At 49.1% G+C, this 23,325-nt stretch overlaps 2 protein-coding genes across 4 annotated transcripts in view; both read left to right on the forward strand.

Annotated features, from left to right (window-relative positions):
- Positions 1-608: 608 nt before the first annotated feature.
- Positions 609-5,893, forward strand: LOC129840535 (cyclic nucleotide-binding domain-containing protein 2-like). The gene is made up of 11 exons (XM_055908469.1): positions 609-960; positions 1,160-1,204; positions 1,540-1,703; positions 2,980-3,136; positions 3,447-3,598; positions 3,963-4,101; positions 4,202-4,283; positions 4,603-4,666; positions 4,796-4,913; positions 5,137-5,300; positions 5,616-5,893. The coding sequence occupies exons 1-11, from the start codon at positions 778-780 to the stop codon at positions 5,836-5,838; spliced, it is 1,491 nt and encodes a 496-aa protein (XP_055764444.1). The 5' UTR covers positions 609-777; the 3' UTR covers positions 5,839-5,893.
- Positions 5,894-7,392: 1,499 nt separating this feature from the next.
- nbeal1 (neurobeachin-like 1) overlaps positions 7,393-23,325 on the forward strand; it is a 61,899-nt gene continuing 45,966 nt past the window's right edge. For all 3 annotated transcript variants that reach the window (XM_055908467.1, XM_055908468.1, XM_055908466.1), the window contains exons 1-4: positions 7,393-7,668; positions 8,055-8,471; positions 16,888-16,979; positions 19,989-20,150. In XM_055908467.1, the coding sequence (XP_055764442.1) occupies positions 8,421-8,471; positions 16,888-16,979; positions 19,989-20,150 (305 nt within the window). In that variant the 5' untranslated portion in view covers positions 7,393-7,668; positions 8,055-8,420. The remainder of the gene's footprint in view (positions 7,669-8,054; positions 8,472-16,887; positions 16,980-19,988; positions 20,151-23,325) is intronic.

Raw genomic sequence — 23,325 nt, forward strand, 5'->3', positions numbered from 1 at the left:
TTGGCCTTTCTCCAGGGGGATTCAGAAGACACCTCCACAACAACTGTCCTGGCTGAGACGCTATGATAGAATACACCCTGTGATGTCACAGAGGAACCTCTCTAGTGGGTGGAGTCCATATCTCAAAAATAAACAACTAACACCTGACACCATTGGACAATGGAGACAGGAGAGAAAGTGGAGAAAGGTAAAACCACCTTGTTTCTTAATTTACATCTTAGTCACCACAAAAATGCTGTGGCTTAGAAACATACCCACCACCGGTATGTCTATCATTTTGTCCTGGTGAGGGCTATTAGTTCATTTGAACAGCATCTCATTCTGTTTCCAGCAGCTGCGAAGGAGGCCAAGACGGACCTCAAGGATGTGGTAATGTGCATAGATATAGAAAGCTAGATAGGAATTTTTGTTAGAGTCTGCAGGCACAAACTGTCAGCCATTATCATTATACCATCTTAGTTGTATTTCTATGGTAACAGGGCTCTACGTAGGCTCTCTTAGTTCGCGTTTAGGCCTTCAGATCTGGCCACATAAACCCCTCCCCCCTTATCAACGGCATGTACTGTTATGTATGCCACTCTAGTTCATAGTTCAGTCCAACCTGTGTCCTCTGACCATGGGTGTTCAGGAGAAGATGTAGTGACAATGCCAATGACCTTACAGTCCATGTATTGACCTCTCTCTCTCCCTCCTCTAGCCAGTCCATGTATTGACCTCTCCGTTCTTCCCTCCCTTGTCTAGCCATCGGCGGTTTTACATTTCCAGCAGGCAGCGGAGATGTTATTTTCGGCCCCGGTGCAGGCTGCTCCATGCCGGGGCAAGCTGGGCTTTAAGTGGGCGGTGCGCAGCGTCATCCTGATGACTCGCTTCTGCCGCTACTTCATGTCCCGTTCCAACTATCGCCAATTCATGGAGTTCAACTTCTGTGAGACCATCACCAACCAGCCGGCCGGGGGAACGGTGGGTCGTGTGTGTGTGTGAGTGCGTGTAGGAGAGTGCTACTGTTAAGGGGAAGTGATAAGGTGCTGTGTTTTGCTGGACTAACGGGCACCTAGGGTTACCAGGTTTATGTAGCGGTCTTGATGGGAGATTGAAAAAGAAGCTATAGTTGTGATATCCAGAAAGACTGGAAAGTCAACAATGATTTCTGTTCCTGCAGGGTACAAATCTGGTGTTTGACCTGAACCACTTCAAAGTGAAAGAGGTAACGATACCGTATGAATTTAGAAGACCTATGCTGGGTATGACCATACTGTGTTTATGGCTGGAAGGAACGCTGTTCTCCTTGGTGTGTGTGTCTGCCTGTGTTTGTGTGAGTGAAAGCTATGTGTGTATGTGTGTGTGTGTCTCTGTCTGTGAGCGTGAATGCTATGTGTGAATGTGTGTGAGCGTATGTGTGTCTCTGTCTGTGTACGTGAAAGCTGTGTGTGTATGTGTGTGAGCATAGGTGTGTGTGTGTGTGTCTCTGTCTGAGCGTGAATGCTATGTGTGAATGTGTGCTTGTATACGTGTGTGAGCGTTATGTCTGGAACATTCCAGGACCGGATCCCTGTCCTGCTGGTGGAGATTATGCGGAAGTGCCCAGAGGAGCGTTCTGAGTCGGAGGTGTTGCTGGTTCACAACATGCTGAGCTCTGTGAGCATGTTCCGTCGCTACAGTGGAACCTTGCAACTCCTTCTGGCCAGGGTGGTTCGCTATCAGAGGTTAGAGGTCAATCCCCTGTCAATCACTTGGGTTCCTTAGGGTAGTGGTTCCCAAACATATTCAGATTTTTTTTAAGGAACTCAGTCCGGCTTTCAACTTACTCTTGACAGTTGTACTAGTAGAATGCACAAGGTGTCATTTCTATATTGGTTATTGCATCATCAGTTTTCCTCTTGTCATGTCAGTCATTGCGTACCTTAGAGAGCTATTTATAACTTGTCAGAAACTAGCTCATGTCAGCTAATGTTTTTTAGCCCGTAGATTTTGTAGTAATGTTCGTGTCTCTCAAATATCACATGAATACACATTGGACATGGCAAAATGTGTAGAATTGCAGGAAATAAGCTTTAAACCTGCAAAATTCTCTCCACCAACAAGAAGGGAGTGAACAGTTTGTGTCATGAACAGTGCTTGTGCCCATAGAAATAGACATGGCGTGCACAGGGAGGCCCCCGGATGTTCCCCAATGCTGGAAAGGAAAGGGGGTACCTAGTCAGTTGTACAACTGAATGCCTTCAACTGAAATGTGTCTTCTGCATGGAAAGGGGGCCTGAGTGAAAAAGTTTGGAAACCCCTGTCTTAGGGAACGCAATGGAAAATGTCTAGGTAGTATAGTCCTTCCCTGTTTCAGTCAATTTGTTTCTTTTAGTGTCAAATAAACACAACCCTTGTTTTACTAGTCTGTACTGGGCTTTGATGGCCTGTATAGCTGCCATTGACCTACTGGTAGGCTATAATAATCCGGTAACACTTTAGTTGAAGTGGCTTCTTGTGAAGTGTTGTATTGCCTTATAAACATTCATAGGACTTTATAGATGCAGTCATAAAGCGTTATACTTAACTGTACAATAAAGCATTAACCACTTAGATGTAAAGTCCCCTTCAGCTTAGGGGACCTGCGTGATTCTGGTACTGGTTCCGACCGACATTTTCGATTATAAATCAATCTGTGGACACCGTAGATCGAAATGGCTTGCGTTGAGCGATAGCCCTGGTTCCCATGGACACAGGAGTACAAGCATTAACGCACAACAAGAAGCCATAATATAGATCTATCACAGCTGTTATATTTAACTATGACTGCATAAGTTACTACAAATATGTTTACAAGGCATTATAATGCTTTACAAGTTTGTTCTTGTCTAATGTTCTGTATTATGTTATGTTCCATGGTTTGTGTGGACTCCAGGAAGAGTAGCTGCTGCTTTTACAACAGCTAATGAGGATCCTAATAAATAAAGAGTTACCAATCACCCCGTGCGGCTATGCCTGCAGGTTGGAGCGTCGCAGAGTGGTCATTAAGAAGGGCCATTGGGGACACAGCTTCTACTTTGTGTTCTCTGGGCTACTGGCCGTCACCAAGGACAACGACGGTAGCAGTGCCTTCGTGGATAAGGAGCCCATCCTCATCAAGAAGGGCATGAACTTCGGGGTGAGGCCTCACAATTATATGTTTTAGTTGAAGCTATTTTTTTAAGAGGCAAAATCATTATCAATAGTCGAAGTACTGATCGTGGAGGTAGCAGTGGTGAGAATAGTAGTGATATTGTTTAGTGTTTAGGAAAAATATATCTGGGTTCTTGCGAACGTCATACCTCACATACATTCAAAGCCTGATGGGCAACGCAGACGAGTAGCTTCAACCACATGAAATAGCAAACCTGACTGTAGCTAGGCTACTGGCGCAATCATGTGGTTTTGACTGTTCTGATTATTAATGGTCAGTAAATGTTGTCTGTCAGGATGTGGCCTTGATCAAAACACTGAGGAGGAATGCCACTGTGGTGTGTATGGAGGAGACGGAGCTCATGGTGGTCGACAAGGAAGACTTCTTCGCTAACAAGATGGACGTAGAGCTCAAGAAGGAGTTTGACTATCGCTTCAGGTTCTTCCGGTGAGATAATAGGATGTTTTACTATCGCTTCAGCTTCTTCCGGTGAGATTCTGCAGCCAGAGATGAGTTTAGGATCTGAATATATACCCCCTACAAACCTGTCTTTGTTGAGCACCGCTCCTACTTTCCGACTGAAGAGCGAAGGCCTACCTGAATTCTCGCTACAAACCTGTCTTTGTTGAGCAGAGCACCACTCCTACTTTCCTACTGAAAAGCGAAGGCCTCCCTGAATTCCCGCTACAAACCTGTCTTTGTTGAGCAGCACCTTGAACTCCCACTACAAACGGTGTTTGTAACTCTCAGTCACCGGGAGTCACATTGCCTCTCTTTCCGCCAATTCACCTCTGTGCCCCGTCTCTCCCAGGTCACTCCAGCTAGTGTCCTCCTGGTCATACTCTCTCATTGAACAGATGGCTGACCATTCCAAGGCCGAGCAATTTCGCTACGGCCACGTGGTCGTCAAGGACACCAACGACATGGGCAACATTATTTTCATTGGCAAGGTAACTGGGAGGCTAAGTTGTAGGCCTACAGTACATGTGGGGAATGTTGGGTAATGTAGTTGCAGGCAGAGATGTTTGAGATTAAATGTTTCCATTACAGGGCCAATGTGACGTGTTGAGAGTGGTGGACCTTACCTCCTGCAGTGCCTACCAACGCCTCCTAAAACAGTATGCAGACTCAGGTACTGGCACGTGTTTATAATACAATCCTACTGTAATGTGAAGACACACAAAATATGCATACAATATACACAGTTCACATTTTAGCATTAAGTTCTAGGCAACCTCAGTTTTCCCTGTATCCTATAGCAACCAGAGTAACACCTATTTTATTTTTATTAAAAAAGGTGTATGTTGTTTATATTGAGTTTTGAGTAAGATTATAACATTTGTGCAATGACATGTTGAAGAACAATAAAAACAAAAAACATTATCTCGCTCTCTTTCTCTCTCCGTCTCTCTCTTTCTGTTGCTCTCTCTCTCCCTCTTCCTCTCTCTCAGTAAGCAGAGGTACATGTTTGCCAACAAATGGATTCAAAGGCGAGCTGACCATCCAACCAGGAAGGTAATGTAACTGGCCACAGTGTATTTACCTGGACGTACCACACATCAGTGACATCGATGTATCTCAGCTGTGTCCAGTTAGTTCGCTGCCCGGTGATAAGTTGTGTCTGTCTGTTCTACTCTTCCTCAGTGTCATAAAACACAAAGTCCTCCTCAATAATCCTCCACGTCCTCCCAGAGGACTTCCTGCAGACCTGCCCACCAGGGCCTGTTTCCTGATCGACACCCTTCATCAGAGCAGCACATTTGTACGTAGCCCTAAGGTCCAGACGTTACCCACATCAACATTGGAAGAAACCTGTATGGTACTTGTGCCTTGTGTTCAGCATGGATGACCATGTAATAACATGATAATATGACATCCATGGCATTCTGTGTTCTGAGCATAGAGTTGTAATCACTTCCTTAAACTCTTCCTCTAGTGTTTTCTAACTATATGGTTCTGTGTGTCTGCTGTGTGGTGTGGTTCAGGGTCTGAACCAGTACCTGATGCCGTCGAAGCAGAGAGACTGTCGCAGGTTCACTCTGGTCAGCCAGAGCGTGGAGATCCTGCGGGTGGAGAAGACTCGCTTTGACAAGCTGGTGGACAACACCACCATGAAGAAGCTGGAGGCCCTGCAGAAAACCTACCCAAGGTGAGACTTATGGATACCAGTTCAGATGGGCTTCCCTTACTGGTGCACTCCATAGAAAAGACGGGGCACCAGAAACAACCCCTAGCCCCTACCCTAGGTGTTTGTGTAGATCTAAGACGACTCAGGACTAGATAGGTGTAAGGCAAGCAATCCACAGAGGGCAAGGTGGAACTTTCACTGTATTGCTTATACCTGTCTAATCCTCTCAGATCTAGCTAGGGACAATGTACGCATTACTGTAAGTCGCTTTGGAAAAGAGCGTCTGCTGAATGGCATATATTATTAAGACCGCTTTTGTGTTATCTTCCTGTGTAGCGACGACGAGCTGTGCACTGTGTTCCTGGAACACAGCCGCTGGAAGGACTACAAACACAGTGTGGTACAGGACCTGTTCCCCCACCGGGTCGCCCCAATCAGAAACCCCAAAACCCAGAAGCAGCAGGGCCACTGTGGCCCCAGCCAGGCCCTTCAGCAGACCAGACACGTGGTCAACAGGCTGAAACAGACAAAGCAGAGGGTAGAGCCCAAAAAATATTAAATAAAGGAATAACTGTGTAGATGAATGAAAACATAGACATGGTTTTATCAATATGTTTCAAGTTTGAGCGTTTGCTGCATTTTTCATTATTTTCATCCTTATGGCTCATGCCTACCTTGCAACTAAAAACTATTTCACTGCATTTAGTTAACATCGGGCAGAAATCAAATTATCTGCACACCATAATACCTTTTCTCAAGAAGAAAGGTTTTGAAGTATAATTTCTCATGAGCGGGTCATGAGAAAACATACTTTAAACTCTTCTGCCCCTGCCTCTGCTCTCTGTGAGTAGAAAGCTGGAGGAACTCGGTTGTCACTAGTTAACACAGTCACAAAGTCGAAATTGGCTATATTGTAAAAAAAAAATAAGAAAAAACTAAAATGTGTTTATTATCTTAATGTAAGGTTAGGTTTAGACATAAGGTTAGCAGTGTGCTTAAGGTTAGGTGTAAAAACAGATCTTAAGAAGAGAAATTGTAGAAATAGACAGAGGGTTTAGACATACTTATGGCTATGTCCCTCTGCCCAGTTGTTGATGATGCATGCTAGATCTTACAAAGCCTGGATATTTTTTAAGTATCAGCTTGCCACATCATGGTCACGTTCCCCTGCTCAGATGTTGCATATATCAACCAATGGTTCCGTGCGACGTCGTCGACAATGCCATCCCCTGACAGATTCCTATAACATATGATGTACGACTGAGGAACTCCTATAATTTTACCCTAGTAGGCGGTAACTGCATAACAACATGGTGATCAGCTGAAAGTAACCAATCACAGCCAAACTTAAGCTCGGTTCCTTCGCAACCAAGACCCACCCCTAACGACCCACGAGCTCCACATCGGCAACGTAAAGTGATTGATGACTGTCGCAAACTCTGCAGCCTAAGAAAAATACTGAAATAATTCCTCCATAGACATACATGTATAGCTGAATGTCTTCTACCTCTGAAATATATATTGTGGCCGGGAAATAAATGTAATTATATTCAAAGCTCCCCTTACTTAGCCTATCCTAGCAAGGCAATTGACGAGAGCTAAATACAAAAATATTTTGACTTCCGGATTTACATGTCAAAATAAAAGCACCGTTTTTTAAAATTGAAAATCAATTATTGTTTAGCTTTTCCCATGTGTATATATAAAAAAAAACCTCCAAACTAAATTCACAATCTGAGTTATGTGCACCCCTGCTCATTATGGAGCTGGTTTAGCCCAATCAATATGTTTTTATTATTATTGGCTTTGCCAATCTTCTGTAAGTATCCCCATATGTTGGTAGGCTGTATTTTGTCTAAACTCTAAAATAGTAGGCTAACTTAGGCCAAATCCAGTTTGGATTCAGTTCAGTTCTATTTATAAAAATAAAAAAAATAGAAATGAATTGTTAAGTTATTTAGTCAATTTTGGCAACATTAATATTTATCACTATACACTTCTACCTATGTTTGTTTTGTTTTGAAAATGTTTTTTTTTAGAGTCCCTTGGGCTTAATAAATGTGAACGTTTACTTTGAAAATTGAAAAAGTTGACATCAGGAAGTAGTTGTGCGTTTCGTTTCGCACATTGTAGACAGCTTCACGAGTGGCAGTGCCACAACACTAACCGCCAGTGTTGTTTGTAGCTTTCCCAGTGTACAGGAATGGGCTGGTTGTAACATTTTGTCGTTTTCGTTAGTAATGCGTGCGTTTGTATTGTTTATGTGGTGACATTTTTAATTGTTTAAATTCTATGGCAAGGTCAAGCAAATTCACAAACTCGTTTCGTCGTTTGTGTGAAATGAGAAGTAGACAGGGGAAAAAGGCTTCGCCGTTTTGACACATCACAGGTAAGAACGATAATGCTAGTTAATTAATATTAGCCACCTTGTTTCACAATGACAGCTTGTTATCTAAGTAACTTTGCTAACTCGAGCGTTTTTCTGCGTATTGCAACCCCCAAGTTAGCTTTGTGTTTTATTTCGTCAGCTGTATCCTTCTCTTGCAAAAGGGCAGATATCTAATTGAACAGAACGAGCCTGGGCTGATGGCTGATTGATAGGGTTTATTTACAGCAAGCTAAATTAGCGATCATAACCAGTCAGCTAACGTTATCAAAGGTATAGCCTACTGGTGTTGTGTTTATAAACAAGTGCTGTTAACTATTTATAAACTGTCACCATAGAACTTGTATATTTGACATACTAACTTTGTTTTGTGGCTTGGTTTTCCACAGAAGGGCAGAGTCAGTGGCATATGAGTCGAGAAGTGGACGTAGTGCGACTTTGACCGTGGAAATCTCACCACAGCAGGAAACGCGAAACCTTGGGAATCCATAATTCACGATGGAATAATGCTTTAGGAAGTTCCAATATCAAGAAACACCGCCACTGGGATTACATTTGAATATTTTGTTTTTCCTTTCTAAGTAGAAAGTTATTTGAACTATTTTCGGAGTTGTCTTTTTTTGTGACATTTCACTTAACATCTCAAATCGATATGTATACGAGCAATGCCCGAATGAGGAGATATAGCTAGGGGCTCAATATGAGGAATCCGGAGAATTGACCTCTGTTTGGAAGCCCACCACGCGCCGTGGAGAATGGCATCAAATGAAAGATTGTACGAGGTCTGGATGCTGTATTGCAACAAGGTAAACAAACCTTTCTCTTGATCTGTTTGACACATAAAACATGCATTAGAATCTGTGCCCATCTCTGAGCATTAACTCGGTGTACTGTCAGTAAGGTAACCAAGCTATTACAATAGCTGTGGTATATTGAGATGACGTAATGGGTGATGATCAATCAATCAAATGTATTTATAAAGCCCTTTTTACATCCGCTGATGTCACAAAGTGCTGTACAGAAACCCAGCCTAAAACCCCAAATGGCAAGCAATGCAGATAGTAGAAGCACAGTGGCTAGGAAAGACTCCCTAGACAGGCCAGAACCTAGCAAGAAACCTAGAGAGGAACCTGGCTCTGAGGGGTGGCCAGTCCTCTTCTGGCTGTGCCGGGTGGCGATTATAACAGAACATGGCCAAAATGATGAATTGTAATCGGGCTTGAATTTATAAGTCATCCTGTTCTTCCTCCACTATTCTCAGTAACAGCTGCTGGACTGTCCTGCACAGTGTAAAGTCTGTCTCCTGGTATTTAGATTTTAGTTGAGTGACGTCTTGTTGAATGTACAACGGTATAATACAATTCCATAGATTTTGTTTTGTATTGCAACCTAGCTAGACCTATTTCCACCTTGTTTGACTGTAGTAGCTACAGTTGTTTCATTGCACTGGGTGACCAATCACAGCTTGGTGCCTGAGCCTCTCCTCATGTGAGTCTCAACTGCAGTCAACACAATTCCTCTTTAATCCCACTCAAAAGGACAACCCTCTCATAAGCATTAGCCTTTTGAGCTATCCTGTTCTCCCACACAACACAGGGCAGGAAATGCTATGGCACAAGTTTTTAGTATTATCCTGCCTGTGTGCCAGTCTTTGTGTTGTCATGCCAACTCCCTTTAACTTATTGTCATGCCCAACATGAATTGACAAGAGCACAAACAGATCTGGGACCAGGCTAGTTTAGTATCAAACCAGATTTTATTTGTCACCTGCTTTGTAAACAATACGTGTACAAAACATTGAGAACACACTTGATCTTGCACTCAGGCCTGTATTTCACTCTGCATGTGGCCACAAACCCTGTGAGGCTTTGCCTAAATTGCTTAAATAATTTGTAAGGACCTTTACCTCCCCCAGACCGGCCGCAATGTCAACACTGGCTCAGGGGTCTCCTCTTCAGCGTGTGTGTGTGTCAGGGTTCCCAGGATACATCAGGAGCAAGGGGAACTTGTAGTCCGTCACGTGAGCTAAATCGGCTCCGGAATGTTTGTTGTGTGAGGCTGCCCATTGTCTCCACTTGCCCTCAAGACGCCATACACTTCAGTGTTGCAGGTTAATGATGTCACACCTCATTGAGGGATAGGCTCATTACACCCTATTGTACCAAGATAACTGACCTTTAACACAGCATGGCATATGAACAATAATGGGAGCTTAGTTAAGCTAAAATGACCAACTCCTTGACTTTAGGGTTAGGATCCCGCCCTGAAATTGTAAGGCTGCGTACTCAATCCTAAAGCTGCCTCACGCTACAGAAACAGGTGATAGTCCCCTGCCCTATGGGCCGTTCTGGCTCGGGCAAGGCCACCTAGCTAAAATATCCAGTACCACTGTGGTCTCTCTAACTTCCATTAGATCAGTGTGACTGAACTGTTACTCACCTCTATAATGATTAACCCAAGCAGGGCTGTCTACACTACGGGGCCAGAGGTTGACAGAGACATCACAGTAAGTCACCCTGGTCCCTGGGGTGGAGTCACACCTAGCAACTACTGTTGCCGGTTGAGCAGCCTAATTAAAGGGAGTAGTGGCGCTGCGGTCAGGAACTAGTTTATCCTGTAGCTGTAGGTCATAGTAAAAGGCTTTAACACTAATTAATTCACCTCCAACTCAATTTGGTGAATGTGTGATGCTTGACTACTGGCCTGTCAGAAATGCAATAAGCCTAAACCCCTGGGCCGTGTTCGTTAGGGTACGTAACTGAAAATGTTTTAAAATGGAAAACAAAAATGAAGGTTTCTTATTGGATGAATCCATGATGTCCCTGCCTCCCTGTTTCAGTCAATTTCTGTTTGGTGCATAATGAACACATCCCACAGTGAGTTTCTTTCCTCCAAAGTTAACTAACCAAGCCCACTCCATACATGCGTTGGCTGTTGTAAATCTGTGGGTAGGCTAACTGGGAAAGCACCAGTCTTTTAACTCCAGTTCATGTTGGAGCTAAAAGGTAGCAGACGACCACTGAGGCAGTCACATTGCGATCCTCTTACCCAGCAGTCTGTGTGGTGTCACTGTCACCAGCCTGGAGTATCGTCCCAGAGTTAGTTAGCAGCATTGTTAACACCACAATGGCAGCGAGGCACCAAACACGACCATACAAAACTCATCCCTCTGGTTCTCGATGATGGTAAAGACATGGCTCTTGTTTTTCGACAACATGAAGCATACCCCTGTAGTATTGAACTCCAGGAAGCATGATGTCTATGTGCTTAGCTCGTTATCATTAGGTCTAATAGGTCTCCTGTGCTTATAGCCACTAAGGTGATGAGACCATAGACACAGGCCTACATGAAATATTCTGTCATTTTAACTAGGTCTGTAGGCCTGTGTAACTATACATCATTGGATCATGGTAGCACCAATCACTTTTTGAATCCATAAGTAGCAACAACACAGGCCTAGTAGTTTCTGGTGACTGCCCATAACAGTGGTTTCTGGTGACTGCTCATAAGTGGTTTCTGGTGACTGCCCATAGCAGTGGTTTCTGGTGACTGCCCATAGCAGTGGTTTCTGCTGACTGCCCATAGCAGTGGTTTCTGCTGACTGCCCATAGCAGTGGTTTCTGCTGACTGCCCATAGCAGTGGTTTCTGCTGACTGCCCATAGCAGTGGTTTCTGCTGACTGCCCATAGCAGTGGTTTCTGCTGACTGCCCATAGCAGTGGTTTCTGCTGACTGCCCATAGCAGTGGTTTCTGCTGACTGCCCATAGCAGTGGTTTCTGCTGACTGCCCATAGCAGTGGTTTCTGCTGACTGCCCATAGCAGTGGTTTCTGCGGACTGCCCATGGCAGTGGTTTCTGCGGACTGCCCATGGCAGTGGTTTCTGCGGACTGCCCATGGCAGTGGTTTCTGCGGACTGCCCATAGCAGTGGTTTCTGCGGACAGTGGTTTCTGCTGACTGCCCATGGCAGTGGTTTCTGCTGACTGCCCATGGCAGTGGTTTCTGCTGACTGCCCATGGCAGTGGTTTCTGCTGACTGCCCATGGCAGTGGTTTCTGCTGACTGCCCATGGCAGTGGTTTCTGCTGACTGCCCATGGCAGTGGTTTCTGCTGACTGCCCATGGCAGTGGTTTCTGCTGACTGGTAGCCTACTGGTATCCCAAGTCTGTCTCTTTTGGCTCTGGCTCGTTTGCCCGGCTCTGGCTCGTTTGCCCGGCTCTGGCTCGCTCGCTCGGCTCTGGCTCTGGCTCACCCAGCTCTAGTTAGCTTGTTCGTTCGGCTCTCGCTCGTTCGCTCGGCTCAGGCTAGCTCGTTCGCCCTGCTCTGGCTGGATCGCTCGTTCGCCCGGCTCTGGCTGGATCGCTCGTTCGCCCGGCTCTGGCTGGATCGCTCGTTCGCCCGGCTCTGGCTGGATCGCTCGCTCGCCCGGCTCTGGCTGGATCGCTCGCTCGCCCGGCTCTGGATCGCTCGCTCGCCCGGCTCTGGCTGGATCGCTCGCTCGCCCGGCTCTGGATCGCTCGCTCGCCCGGCTCTGGCTCTGGCTCGCCCGGCTCTGGCTGGCTCGCTCGCTCGCCCGGCTCTGGCTGGCTCGCTCGCTCGCCCGGCTCTGGCTGGCTCGCTCGTTCGCCCGGCTCTGGCTGGCTCGCTCGTTCGCCCGGCTCTGGCTGGCTCGCTCGCTCGCCCGGCTCTGGCTGGATCGCTCGCTCGCCCGGCTCTGGCTGGATCGCTCGCTCGCCCGGCTCTGGCTGGATCGCTCGCTCGCCCGGCTCTGGCTGGATCGCTCGCTCGCCCGGCTCTGGCTGGATCGCTCGCTCGCCCGGCTCTGGCTGGATCGCTCGCTCGCCCGGCTCTGGCTGGATCGCTCGCTCGCCCGGCTCTGGCTGGATCGCTCGCTCGCCCGGCTCTGGCTGGATCGCTCGCTCGCCCGGCTCTGGCTGGATCGCTCGCTCGCCCGGCTCTGGCTGGATCGCTCGCTCGCCCGGCTCTGGCTGGATCGCTCGCTCGCCCGGCTCTGGCTGGATCGCTCGCTCGCCCGGCTCTGGCTGGATCGCTCGCTCGCCCGGCTCTGGCTGGATCGCTCGCTCGCCCGGCTCTGGCTGGATCGCTCGCTCGCCCGGCTCTGGCTGGATCGCTCGCTCGCCCGGCTCTGGCTGGATCGCTCGCTCGCCCGGCTCTGGCTGGATCGCTCGCTCGCTCGCCCGGCTCTGGCTGGATCGCTCGCTCGCCCGGCTCTGGCTGGATCGCTCGCTCGCCCGGCTCTGGCTTGCAAGCTCGCTCGCCCGGCTCTGGCTTGCTAGCTCGCTCGCCCGGCTCTGGCTCGCTCGTTCGCCCGGCTCTGGCCGGCTCGCTCGTTCGCCCGGCTCTGGCCGGCTGGCTCGCTCGCCCGGCTCTGGCCGGCTGGCTCGCTCGCCCGGCTCTGGCCGGCTGGCTCGCTCGCCCGGCTCTGGCCGGCTGGCTCGCTCGCCCGGCTCTGGCCGGCTGGCTCGCTCGCCCGGCTCTGGCCGGCTGGCTCGCTCGCCCGGCTCTGGCCGGCTGGCTGGCTCGCTCGCCCGGCTCTGGCCGGCTGGCTGGCTCGCTCGCCCGGCTCTGGCCGGCTGGCTGGCTGGCTCGCCCGGCTCTGGCCGGCTGGCTGGCTGGCTCGCCCGGCTCTGGCCGGCTGGCTGGCTGGCTCGCCCGGCTCTGGCTGGCTCGTTCGCCCGGCTCTCGGCTCTGGCTGACTCGCTCGCCCGGCTCTGGCTGGCTCGCTCGCCCGGCTCTGGCTCGTTCACCCGGCTCTGGCTCTCTCCTCTCTCTCCTCTTCCTCCTCTCGGCTCTCTCCTCTCCCTCCTCTCGGCTCTCTCCTCTCCCTCCTCTCGGCTCTTTCCTGTCTCACTGTGTGCTATAAATATCACCAGCAACAACAGTAATGTCATAGTGTTTATATATTCGACCACACCTCGCGGTTTAGCCCCTCCCATGTGTGCACTATAAATACTACTGGTGCCGTGACATCAGTCAATCCCAGGATAGTGAGTACTGGTGATTGATGGGGAGGAGAAGGTGACTGTAGATGGACCATGAAGACATGAAAGACATTGGTAAAAGAGAAACTGTTAGGAACAGGACATCTACAGTAGACATTGTGGTTTTGAGTCGCCCCTCACCATTTCCTCTAGCAGTCATACTCGGTCACCATGCCAACCATGCCCGTCTGGTAGGGTGAGGAGGGCAGTGCCGGGTCGGTCGTAAAGGAACCGGTATAACTCCTTCGTAATGCTCTCTTCACCTCTCGATGGGATCTCCTTGAGGAAAGATTGATGTTGATAACCTTGTAGGCTCTGGCTAGTGAGGTCCTACCGGGTCATGTGTTATTAAGATTCAGTGAGGGGGGTCGTCATGATTTCATGAGGAATGGTCACATGCTTGGTACAACGTAAGTATAGTCTAACCCCCTGCCAAACCAGCTGACTATTAAAAACTCATAATTCTCCCTGTTGGGAAGGTCCCATGGGGTCATGTGTTATTAAGAGTCAGGGAGGGGATGGTCATGATATCAGGATGGATGGTCACATGTTGGGCACAGGAAACAGATCACCCACCCCCTCAAACCAGCTGACCATAAGAAAACACACTAATAGGAAATACGTCATCAATCATTTAAGTCTGTCAGATAGTTTCAATGATATTACTAATAGGTTGCTACCCAGATATTGAGCTCATCTGATCTGAATTCATCCAGCCAGTGTTGCTTGGTGTTGGGTCAGCAGTGGTGCCTCATATAAACAGAGCCATAGCAAGCAGGCCCAGGGTGTGTCCCTCTCTGCCCTCCCTGTCTCAGCCCTGAGCCCTCAGTGGACATCTGTACTCCCCGGCTGCCCAGTGAAAGAGGGCATTCTCTCTAACCACTCACACACACTCCCTGGGGCTAGTGCCCAAACCTGCTCTGGCTCACACAGTCAAGGGGAGGGAACACACACATTGAGAGCGGAATGAACAAGATGGTCATGTGTTTTTGCTGTACAACCATGTTGATTCCAGTATATACAGACCGACACTTGTACTGAACTCTGTGTCCAAGTCCCTCTCAAACGCTCCGTCAAGTCACTTGCTGTTCTGATGACCTCACTTTTGGAGTTCTTTCGTGTTCTGGACCATTCCCACTGTGACACGCAGCAGGCTGAGGCTTCCCTAGACTTGTCCTGCTCTAGTGTCATAACCAACCTACTGCACATTTATAGGGCCTGAATAGTATTGGCTAGATATAAGAAATATGGTAATTTACATGGAACTGAACTGTAGTCGTCCTCCTCAGAAAACCACTTCATCAAAAGTGTCACTTGAAAACCGACAAAAGGCACGGACAGACTGGTAGGATGGTTGAATGTCTGCCGGCCAAGAGTAGTTAGCACCCCTGAACAGAGGTCCGTCCTCTAAAACGACAGCCATCAGTCGCCAACGGCGGGTGTTCACTATAACACACTGCGGCGACAGCAAACGAATGAACACCATGTATTGTGCAGACCGACAATCAGTCTGGTGGGTTTTCTCCTTCAACGGGTGTTACTCTCTGACGGACTAAGCAGGCACATGCCACGGGCCAGGGGTGTATTTATCTATTAGTCCACACCGTAGCAACACGTTTGGCAACGAAAACCAACGTTTCTTATTGGACAAGTTCTGATAATCCCTCTTGGTTTCGGTCCGTTTGCTTCCTGTTGATTTCTAGTGAATAGCTACACCCCAGGAGTGTAGAAACACTGCTTGGTCAAGCAAATGCTACTAAGCACTGTACTGCCCCACCAAACAATATAGCCTACTGCCTTATTGAACAACACTTAGTCTGACACAGCAGTGTTCATTCCTGCCACTCCTACTGGTTCAACAATAATACTCTGGGCCTTTTCTCAAATCAGTCCCCCTTGACCTGAATCAGTGTCAGTCAGGCAAGCCTTGGAACTCCCCTGCACTACCTCCCTCTACCCCTCTACCTCCCTCTCTACCTCCCTCTACCCCTCTACCTCCCTCTATACCTCCCCACCCTGGGCAGAGATAGAGCTTAGGCTAGCCAGGGTGTGGAGATGACTGGCATTCTCAGAGTGGGAGGGTGATGTGCTGTCTGTGAACAGTGCTGCTGTCCTCTGGCTCTCTGCATTGTTCCCAGGAATGTAGGAAATGTCTGAACGGCAGCTGCTCGTGACTCCCCTCGGGAGTAGAGAATGTGGCGATGCCTGTTTTTCAGGCAGACAGGTGCACTCCTCATTACTCTCTCTCACACACACACACACACACACACACCTGAGTTTACTGTGATCTGCCCCTCCTGACATACTACAGTTAGTGGAATAGTTTTCTCTCTATTCTCACATGACAACCACTAACATGTTTTTATTTCCTTCTCCCTCTCCACCTCTTCACCTCACCCTCTCTTCTCCCTCTTCACCTCTTCACCTCACCCTCTCTTCTCCCTCTTCACCTCACCCTCTCTTCTCCCTCTCTACCTCTTCACCTCACCCTCTCTTCTCCCTCTCCACCTCTTCACCTCACCCTCTCTTCTTCTCCCTCTCCACCTCTTCACCTCACCCTCTCTTCTTCTCCCTCTCCACCTCTTCACCTCACCCTCTCTTCTTCTCCCTCTCCACCTCTTCACCTCACCCTCTCTTCTCCCTCTTCACCTCACCCTCTCTTCTTCTCCCTCTCCACCTCTTCACCTCACCCTCTCTTCTTCTCCCTCTCCACCTCTTCACCTCACCCTCTCTTCTTCTCCCTCTCCACCTCTTCACCTCACCCTCTCTTCTCCCTCTTCACCTCACCCTCTCTTCTCCCTCTCCACCTCTTCACCTCACCCTCTCTTCTCCCTTTTCACCTCACCCTCCCTTCTCCCTCTTCACCTCACCCTCTCTTCTCCCTCTCCACCTCTTCACCTCACCCTCTCTTCTCCCTCTTCACCTCACCCTCCCTTCTCCCTCTCCACCTCTTCACCTCACCCTCTCTTCTCCCTCTTCACCTCACCCTCCCTTCTCCCTCTCCACCTCTTCACCTCACCCTCTCTTCTCCCTCTTCACCTCACCCTCCCTTCTCCCTCTCCACCTCTTCACCTCACCCTCTCTTCTCCCTCTTCACCTCACCCTCTCTTCTCCCTCTCCACCTCTTCACCTCACCCTCTCTTCTCCCTCTCCACCTCTTCACCTCACCCTCTCTTCTCCATCCTTCTCCTTCATTCCGTCCTTCCATCCCTCTCTGTGACAGAGGGACCCAGACTACCTGAAGCTGTGGCTGGAGATCTTCATTGGCTCCTATGAGAGATGTCTAGATGTGGACTTTGAGAAGCCACCCTCCAGGTAAGCATAGCCCCAGAGGTGGGACCAAGTCACTATTATTTGAGTCACAAGCAAGTCACAAGGTCCAAGTCTCAAGTCAAGTCCCAAGTAGAACGGGTCGAGTCTCGAGTCAATCCAAGTCGTGCGTTCTAAGAGCAAGTCATGTCAAGTAAAAATCTATACAGGCAATGACTTGTTCAACTACAAATATTTGTCTATTTATTGAAGCCATCAGACAGCCCTTTTCATTATTTTATCTATAACACATTTTGATTATGCAATAATACATCTTAACAATACATTCCAGTTGCTTGATGACCCATTGCTGGTGAGCTTGCAAGGTAAACGGTTCATATTCTTGATGTTTGTGCTGCAGCCGATCCTATAGCTGTACAGCAAATCAGCCATCTGTTCTCTAGCTCATTGGTTTTCAAATGTTTTGACCCATGACCCCTAAAAAGTAGCTTGCGGCGTCCGCGCACACATGCAAGCGCGCACCATCGCTGTGCAAATGTAGCCTGTCATTAGGGTCATAAACGGGGACGCATTTTCAAAACGCAAGATACAGAAATAGACTGTTTTGCACCTTCATTTTGAGCTGAAAGTCATTCATGTTAGTAGTCAATATCAACAAGGGATATCATGTCACAGTTACACTTGTCTGGAGTCCAGAGCAAGCAGGATCGCGCGGGCCTGCCTGGATGCAGCAGGATCGCGCGGGCCTGCCTGGATGCAGCAGGATCACACGGCCTGCCTGGATGCAGCAGAATCGCGCGGGCCTGCCTGGATGCAGCAGGATCGCGCGGGCCTGCCTGGATGCAGCAGGATCGCGCGGGCCTGGCTGGATGCAGCAGGATCGCGCGGGCCTGGCTGGATGCAGCAGGATCGCGCGGGCCTGGCTGGATGCAGCAGGATCGCGCGGGCCTGGCTGGATGCAGCAGGATCGCGCGGGCCTGGCTGGATGCAGCAGGATCGCGCGGGCCTGGCTGGATGCAGCAGGATCGCGCGGGCCTGGCTGGATGCAGCAGGATCGCGCGGGCCTGGCTGGATGCAGCAGGATCGCGCGGGCCTGGCTGGATGCAGCAGGATCGCGCGGGCCTGGCTGGATGCAGCAGGATCGCGCGGGCCTGGCTGGATGCAGCAGGATCGCGCGGGCCTGGCTGGATGCAGCAGGATCGCGCGGGCCTGGCTGGATGCAGCAGGATCGCGCGGGCCTGGCTGGATGCAGCAGGATCGCGCGGGCCTGGCTGGATGCAGCAGGATCGCGCGGGCCTGGCTGGATGCAGCAGGATCGCGCGGGCCTGGCTGGATGCAGCAGGATCGCGCGGGCCTGGCTGGATGCAGCAGTTTTCTTTGCAACTGGGAGACTGTCTCGGGCTGCGTGGAGAGTAATTCACAGACTGTGCCACAAAATGTGTGATGTAACGTTACAAAACCCGGTTATCAGTCTCAAGTCAAAGTCAAGTCCTAAGCTCCAAGTCAAGTCTCAAGTAATTTTATTTTCCATCAAGTTGACTCTCAAGTCATCAAATTTGTGACTCGAGTCCACACCTCTGCATGTGTCTGTGTCTGCGTTGTGTGCACAGTACACACCCAATCTCAGCCAAATCTAGCTGAAGCCGGCATGACAGAAACTTAACCAGCTCTGGAATCTGTGTTGGCGTTCCATAACCAGCTCTGGAATCTGTGTTGGCGTTCCATAACCAGCTCTGGAATCTGTGTTGGCGTTCCATAACCAGCTCTGGAATCTGTGTTGGCGTTCCATAACCAGCTCTGGAATCTGTGTTGGCGTTCCATAACCAGCTCTGGAATCTGTGTTGGTGTGAGGGTTCTGTGCATGTCTGTATGTATGCACGGCCGCATCCATTGTTTGAGAGCGTTCAGGGAGAAGAAGTACATGCAGTATAGAGATAGAGGGGGAGAGAGGGGGAGGGAGAGGTGGTGTGCTCCTCTGCTCTTCCAGCTGTGGTCTGGTCACATGACCAGTGAAATGCCCAGTCAGTCCTGTCAGATGATGGTTACGTAAGGCTGTGTGGTCTGTGTGTGTGGGACTGGAGAGAGTGAAGTGTGGAGCAAGGGGAAACAGATTACTTTCCATTAGATCCGCCAGTACGGTCATTTGTCGGTTCTTTGCCATGCCTCTTTCTCTCTCTTTCCCACTCCACCTCTCCCTCTCTCTTTCCCACTCCACCTCTCCCTTTCCCACTCCACCTCTCCCTCTCCCTTTCCCACTCCACCTCTCCCTTTCCCACTCCACCTCTCCCTCTCCCTTTCCCACTCCACCTCTCCCTCTCTCTTTCCCACTCCACCTCTCCCTCTCTCTTTCCCACTCCACCTCTCCCTCTCTCTTTCCCACTCCACCTCTCCCTCTCTCTTTCCCACTCCACCTCTCCCTCTCTCTTTCCCACTCCACCTCTCCCTCTCTCTTTCCCACTCCACCTCTCCCTCTCTCTTTCCCACTCCACCTCTCCCTCTCTCTTTCCCACTCCACCTCTCCCTCTCTCTTTCCCACTCCACCTCCCCCCTCTTCCGCAGTTGTCCTGCTTTTCCCAGCGATACGCTCTTACCCCGATTTGGCAATGCTCATCTGGGCTCTGCTTGGTCCGGTTGGAGGAAGAACCCATTCCTCTGTGATGACCTCTGTCTACAGAGAGGGACAGAGACAGGCCCGTTCCTCTGTGATGACCTCTGTCTACAGAGAGGGACAGAGACAGCTAGGTTCACTGTTAGCAGTACAGTGGACAGTTTCATAACATTAGTCTGTCAGCAAATACTAGTCTCAAGGTTATCATGGTGTGTTGCTTAGGTAGATGTGTGTGAATGTGGTGTAAATGTGTGTAACGTACCTGAAGGCCTTAGAAGTTTGGGTGGGTTTATTTGTGTGTGTGTGTGTGTGTGCTTGCTTGCTTGCTTGCATAGTATTTGTGTGTGTGCATGCGCTTGCATACTATTTGTGCAGGTGAGAGTTGAGCATGTTTTGGTGTTCCCCTTATTTCACCCCCCCCCCCCCCCCCCCCCCCCCCTCCCCAGGTTGGAGGAGGTGCCTCCAGTGATGACCCTACTGCCAGACAACATCCTGCAGGTGTTGCGGCACCAGCTGCTTCAGTGTGTCCAGAAGGCCTCGGACGGCCTGGAGCAGGAGCAGCAGAACCTGGCCCTCCTGCTGGTCAAGTTCCTCATCGTCATCTGCAGGTTGGTCTGTGGTGTGTCTGTTGGACCAGAAGCAGTAGTATTGCCCCTCCACCTACCCAGGCCTGATTGTACCGGTCCAGTAGTCTGGCCCCTCCACCTACCCAGGCCTGATTGTACCGGTCCAGTAGTCTGGCCCCTCCACCTACCCAGGCCTGGTTGTACCGGTCCAGTAGTCTGGCCCCTCCACCTACCCAGGCCTGGTTGTACCGGTCCAGTAGTCTGGCCCCTCCACCTATCTAGGCCTGGTTGTTACCGGTCCAGTAGTCTGGCCCCTTCCACCTATCTAGGCCTGGTTGTACTGGTCCAGTAGTCTGGCCCTTCCACCTACCCAGGCCTGGTTGTACCGGTCCAGTAGTCTGGCCCTTCCACCTACCCAGGCCTGGTTGTACCGGTCCAGTAGTCTGGCCCTTCCACCTACCCAGGCCTGGTTGTACCGGTCCAGTAGTCTGGCCCTTCCACCTACCCAGGCCTGATTGTACCGGTCCAGTAGTCTGGCCCCTCCACCTACCCAGGCCTGGTTGTACCGGTCCAGTAGTCTGGCCCCTCCACCTACCTAGGACTGGTTGTACCGGTCCAGTAGTCTGGCCCCTCCACCTACCCAGGCCTGGTTGTACCGGTCCAGTAGTCTGGCCCCTCCACCTACCCAGGCCTGGTTGTACGGATCCAGTCTGTCCATATTATGGTGGTTGAATGTGTGATTGGACCATGGAATGTGAATAATTTCTAGTTCTGTGGGTTGAACCTCTTCTAGGTAATGTCTATTGATAGGAACCCCTCTAGCCTAGGTTGACAGGTCTTAGTGCCCCTGGTTTTAAACGGTCTTCCAGCAGTAGGAGTAGGTAGGCGGTTCAGTAGGACACGCAACAAAGGTTTTTGCAACAGAAAGTGAAAACAAGTGAAAGTGTCTCCCTGGCTGCTTCAGTCTGTAGTCTTCTATATGGTGCTGTCAGGAACATGACCCTGAGGGATATGCAACAAAACATGATCAATGAGTTAGCCAGCTATCTGACCTTCATATTCTGAAATTACTTGTCATTTTAGAAAGAACCTTGAAATGGGCTTTTGGTCTGATTGCCTCAACAACCAAAAACACATTTTATTTTAATGAACCAGAAAATCAATAGTTATTTCTAATTGTCAAATGTAGTTGGCTACTCATTGGTCCAGCTTTGTAGTGATGGATGATGAGCTACTATAAAAAAAATATATATAACAGGCATGACTCTCTCTGTTGGAACCTGTCACTACTATAACAGACATGACTCTCTCTGCAGGAACCTGTCCCTACTATAACAGACATGACTCTCTCTGTTGAAACCTGTCACTACTATAACAGACATGACTCTCTCTGTTGGAACCTGTCACTACTATAACAGACATGACTCTCTCTCTGTTGGAACCTGTCACTACTATAACAGACATGACTCTCTCTGTTGGATCCTGTCACTACTATAACAGACATGACTCTCTCTGCAGGAACCTGTCACTACTATAACAGACATGACTCTCTCTGTTGGAACCTGTCTCTACTATAACAGACTATGACTCTCTCTGTTGGAACCTGTCACTACTATAACAGACATGACTCTCTCTGCAGGAACCTGTCACTACTATAACAGACATGACTCTCTCTGTTGGAACCTGTCCCTACTATAACAGACATGACTCTCTCTGCAGGAACCTGTCCCTACTATAACAGACATGACTCTCTCTGTTGGAACCTGTCACTACTATAACAGACATGACTCTCTCTGTTGGAACCTGTCACTACTATAACAGACATGACTCTCTCTGTTGGAACCTGTCACTACTATAACAGACATGACTCTCTGCAGGAACCTGTCCCTACTATAACAGACATGACTCTCTCTGTTGGAACCTGTCACTACTATAACAGACATGACTCTCTCTGTTGGATCCTGTCACTACTATAACAGACATGACTCTCTCTGCAGGAACCTGTCACTACTATAACAGACATGACTCTCTCTGTTGGAACCTGTCACTACTATAACAGACATGACTCTCTCTCTGTTGGAACCTGTCACTACTATAACAGACATGACTCTCTCTGTTGGAACCTGTCACTACTATAACAGACATGACTCTCTCTGTTGGATCCTGTCCCTACTATAACAGACATGACTCTCTCTGTTGGAACCTGTCACTACTATAACAGACATGACTCTCTCTGCAGGAACCTGTCACTACTATAACAGACATGACTCTCTCTGTTGGAACCTGTCACTACTATAACAGACATGACTCTCTCTGTTGGAACCTGTCACTACTATAACAGACATGACTCTCTCTGTTGGAACCTGTCACTACTATAACAGACATGACTCTCTCTCTGTTGGAACCTGTCTCTACTATAACAGACATGACTCTCCCTGCGGGAACCTGTCACTACTATAACAGACATGACTCTCTCTGTTGGATCCTGTCACTACTATAACAGACATGACTCTCTCTGTTGGAACCTGTCACTACTATAACAGACATGACTCTCTCTGTTGGAACCTGTCACTACTATAACAGACATGACTCTCTCTGTTGGAACCTGTCACTACTATAACAGACATGACTCTCTCTGTTGGAACCTGTCTCTACTATAACAGACATGACTCTCTCTGTTGGAACCTGTCACTACTATAACAGACATGACTCTCTGCAGGAACCTGTCCCTACTATAACAGACATGACTCTCTCTGTTGGAACCTGTCACTACTATAACAGACATGACTCTCTGCAGGAACCTGTCCCTACTATAACAGACATGACTCTCTCTGTTGGAACCTGTCACTACTATAACAGACATGACTCTCTCTGCAGGAACCTGTCCCTACTATAACAGACATGACTCTCTCTGTTGGAACCTGTCACTACTATAACAGACATGACTCTCTGCAGGAACCTGTCCCTACTATAACAGACATGACTCTCTCTGTTGGAACCTGTCACTACTATAACAGACATGACTCTCTCTGTTGGATCCTGTCACTACTATAACAGACATGACTCTCTCTGCAGGAACCTGTCACTACTATAACAGACATGACTCTCTCTGTTGGAACCTGTCACTACTATAACAGACATGACTCTCTCTGTTGGAACCTGTCACTACTATAACAGACATGACTCTCTCTGTTGGAACCTGTCCCTACTATAACAG

This window comes from Salvelinus fontinalis, chromosome 41, assembly GCF_029448725.1.
Source record: "Salvelinus fontinalis isolate EN_2023a chromosome 41, ASM2944872v1, whole genome shotgun sequence".
NCBI lineage: Eukaryota > Metazoa > Chordata > Actinopteri > Salmoniformes > Salmonidae > Salvelinus > Salvelinus fontinalis.

What these genes read in the sequence shown, in the direction of transcription:
- LOC129840535 (XM_055908469.1), top strand. Translation starts at nt 778, where the DNA reads ATGTTATTTTCGGCCCCGGTGCAGGCTGCTCCATGCCGGGGCAAGCTG. An exon ending in ACATTATTTTCATTGGCAAG is followed by an intron (nt 4,102 to 4,201) that starts GTAACTGGGAGG and finishes TTTCCATTACAG; the next exon opens with GGCCAATGTGACGTGTTGAG. An exon ending in CTGACCATCCAACCAGGAAG is followed by an intron (nt 4,667 to 4,795) that starts GTAATGTAACTG and finishes ACTCTTCCTCAG; the next exon opens with TGTCATAAAACACAAAGTCC.